The sequence below is a fragment of the Echinococcus granulosus genome (assembly GCF_000524195.1).
Source record: "Echinococcus granulosus chromosome Unknown EG_S00196, whole genome shotgun sequence".
Classification (NCBI taxonomy): Eukaryota; Metazoa; Platyhelminthes; class Cestoda; order Cyclophyllidea; family Taeniidae; genus Echinococcus; species Echinococcus granulosus.
The window spans coordinates 17,139-18,787 of record NW_020170576.1 but is presented as its reverse complement, the minus strand read 5'-3'; the positions used below and the strand labels follow the sequence as shown (position 1 = coordinate 18,787).

The following is a 1,649-nucleotide window of genomic DNA, read 5'->3' as shown; positions in this document are numbered from 1 at the left end:
TACTTGCCGTGTTCACTTTGTATTTTTGCTATTAAGATTCCCATGACATAATGTCATCATGCTGAGGAGAGAACACTTGTACTCAGGCTAACCAGGTGCCTTACTAAACACGCAGTAGGATTCTACCACAATCTTTAGCTTGGTTGTTGCTTTTTGGTAGACAAAATTCATGACCATTGTTTGTGGATACTAGGACTTTCGCTTAAACTAAATAAACCGCTAGAATTGATCAACGAAGTGTCAGAGTATAAATCAAATGGTCAGAGGTGTCGCTTACTCACAATTTTTCTTTTTAAATTCTTCTGATATATCTGAATTACTTTTACATATCGGTAGTGAATAGGCAGAGGCTAGGTAATTCCCTTTTGTCTTGCTAGCTTTAACCTCAGGGATCCGAGCAAAGGCATAAATCGGCGTGCGCAATGTCAGGCTGCAGATGGTAAATGCAGGCGGATCTCTTTCATTAGTCTGTCGGGTCTGATCGTCGAAAGTGGTCCAGATGCCATCACCTGGAAGAATTATTCTTACCGTTCCTGTTTGCGAGGTCAGTGACTATCTACGGTAGTTTAACGGTCTCACTGCTACCCGACAATGTCGATTCATAATTTGTTGTATTCTAATGGCCCAATCTATTATTTATACCTGTACTATGGCACTAAATTTTTCTACTCATACAGTTTGGTAATCCACTGACACTTGAGGAATTGCTTTTATGATTTTGATGATAAGCGAACGAACACATTGCTTAGCCTTCAAATAACCCACTGCTTTAAACCGCTCTGTCCACTTTTTGTGGGGCACATCAAAGACGTGACTGCTCAGCTACTGAAGGCTAATTAGTATTTACTGACGAGGCCAGCATACAGGTCCTATTCTTTCGGGGCGCAGAAGGTGCCATAGCACACAAAGCAAATTACATGGTAGTGGTATGAACTGCTCAGTAGTTGTACGAGACCGAGGAAAAGCCCCACATCGTCATTCTCATCCCTGCTCCCATTCTCCCTCATCCATTGATGCTAGTGTCCAGTTCTCCATATTTATAGGCCTCACTGTTCATCCTTAGCTGTTACAATAGATTTCATGCTAAGTATAGGCGGTGGATAAGAAAATAATGCGATATGAAACCATTTTTGGAAAGTGTTTGCATCAGTTTTGTCATGAAAACCGCGATATTAGCGTTAACTTCTCCGTTTGACCAGCTAACACTATCCCATTGACCAATGACAGCATCGCGTCTCACCTCGGCATCTCACTGCAAGACTGCACATACTGGTGCGATAGATGGCGACCTTCATTTGATGATTTTGCTACCACTATTCCTGGCAATGTACCTGTTAGCGCATCCGGCGCCCACGGAACAGAAGATCAAATCCACCGCCTTCAAAGTGTGGTCTTTGGTAAAACGAAATCGAAAATCAGTGATGTGATGAAACTCCTTGCTAAGGTACGTGTTCTCACCACATGAGTTTGTTAGGTGTCTGTAGATCTTCACTAGATATGAAGGTGCATTCATCAAAAGAGATAAGGAATAAAATGAATGAAGCCATTCACATAGTCCTGGCTGCCATTAACTCTGCTTCGCCGTAAGTAAACATCTGTGTCTGAATGTATAATTCTTGTTTTTACATGGACCGCGTATTACCTTGTGG

General features: G+C 42.0%; 1 protein-coding gene across 1 annotated transcript; it reads left to right on the top strand. All coding sequences in view use genetic code 11, as the record gives it.

Moving 5' to 3' along the window:
- Positions 1-1,220: 1,220 nt before the first annotated feature.
- Positions 1,221-1,427, top strand: EGR_10170 (hypothetical protein; the record flags this gene model as incomplete). The annotated part of the gene is made up of 2 exons (XM_024499419.1): positions 1,221-1,272; positions 1,339-1,427. 2 exons carry the CDS (start codon positions 1,221-1,223, stop codon positions 1,425-1,427), a joined length of 141 nt encoding a protein of 46 aa, XP_024346158.1.
- Positions 1,428-1,649: the final 222 nt, after the last annotated feature.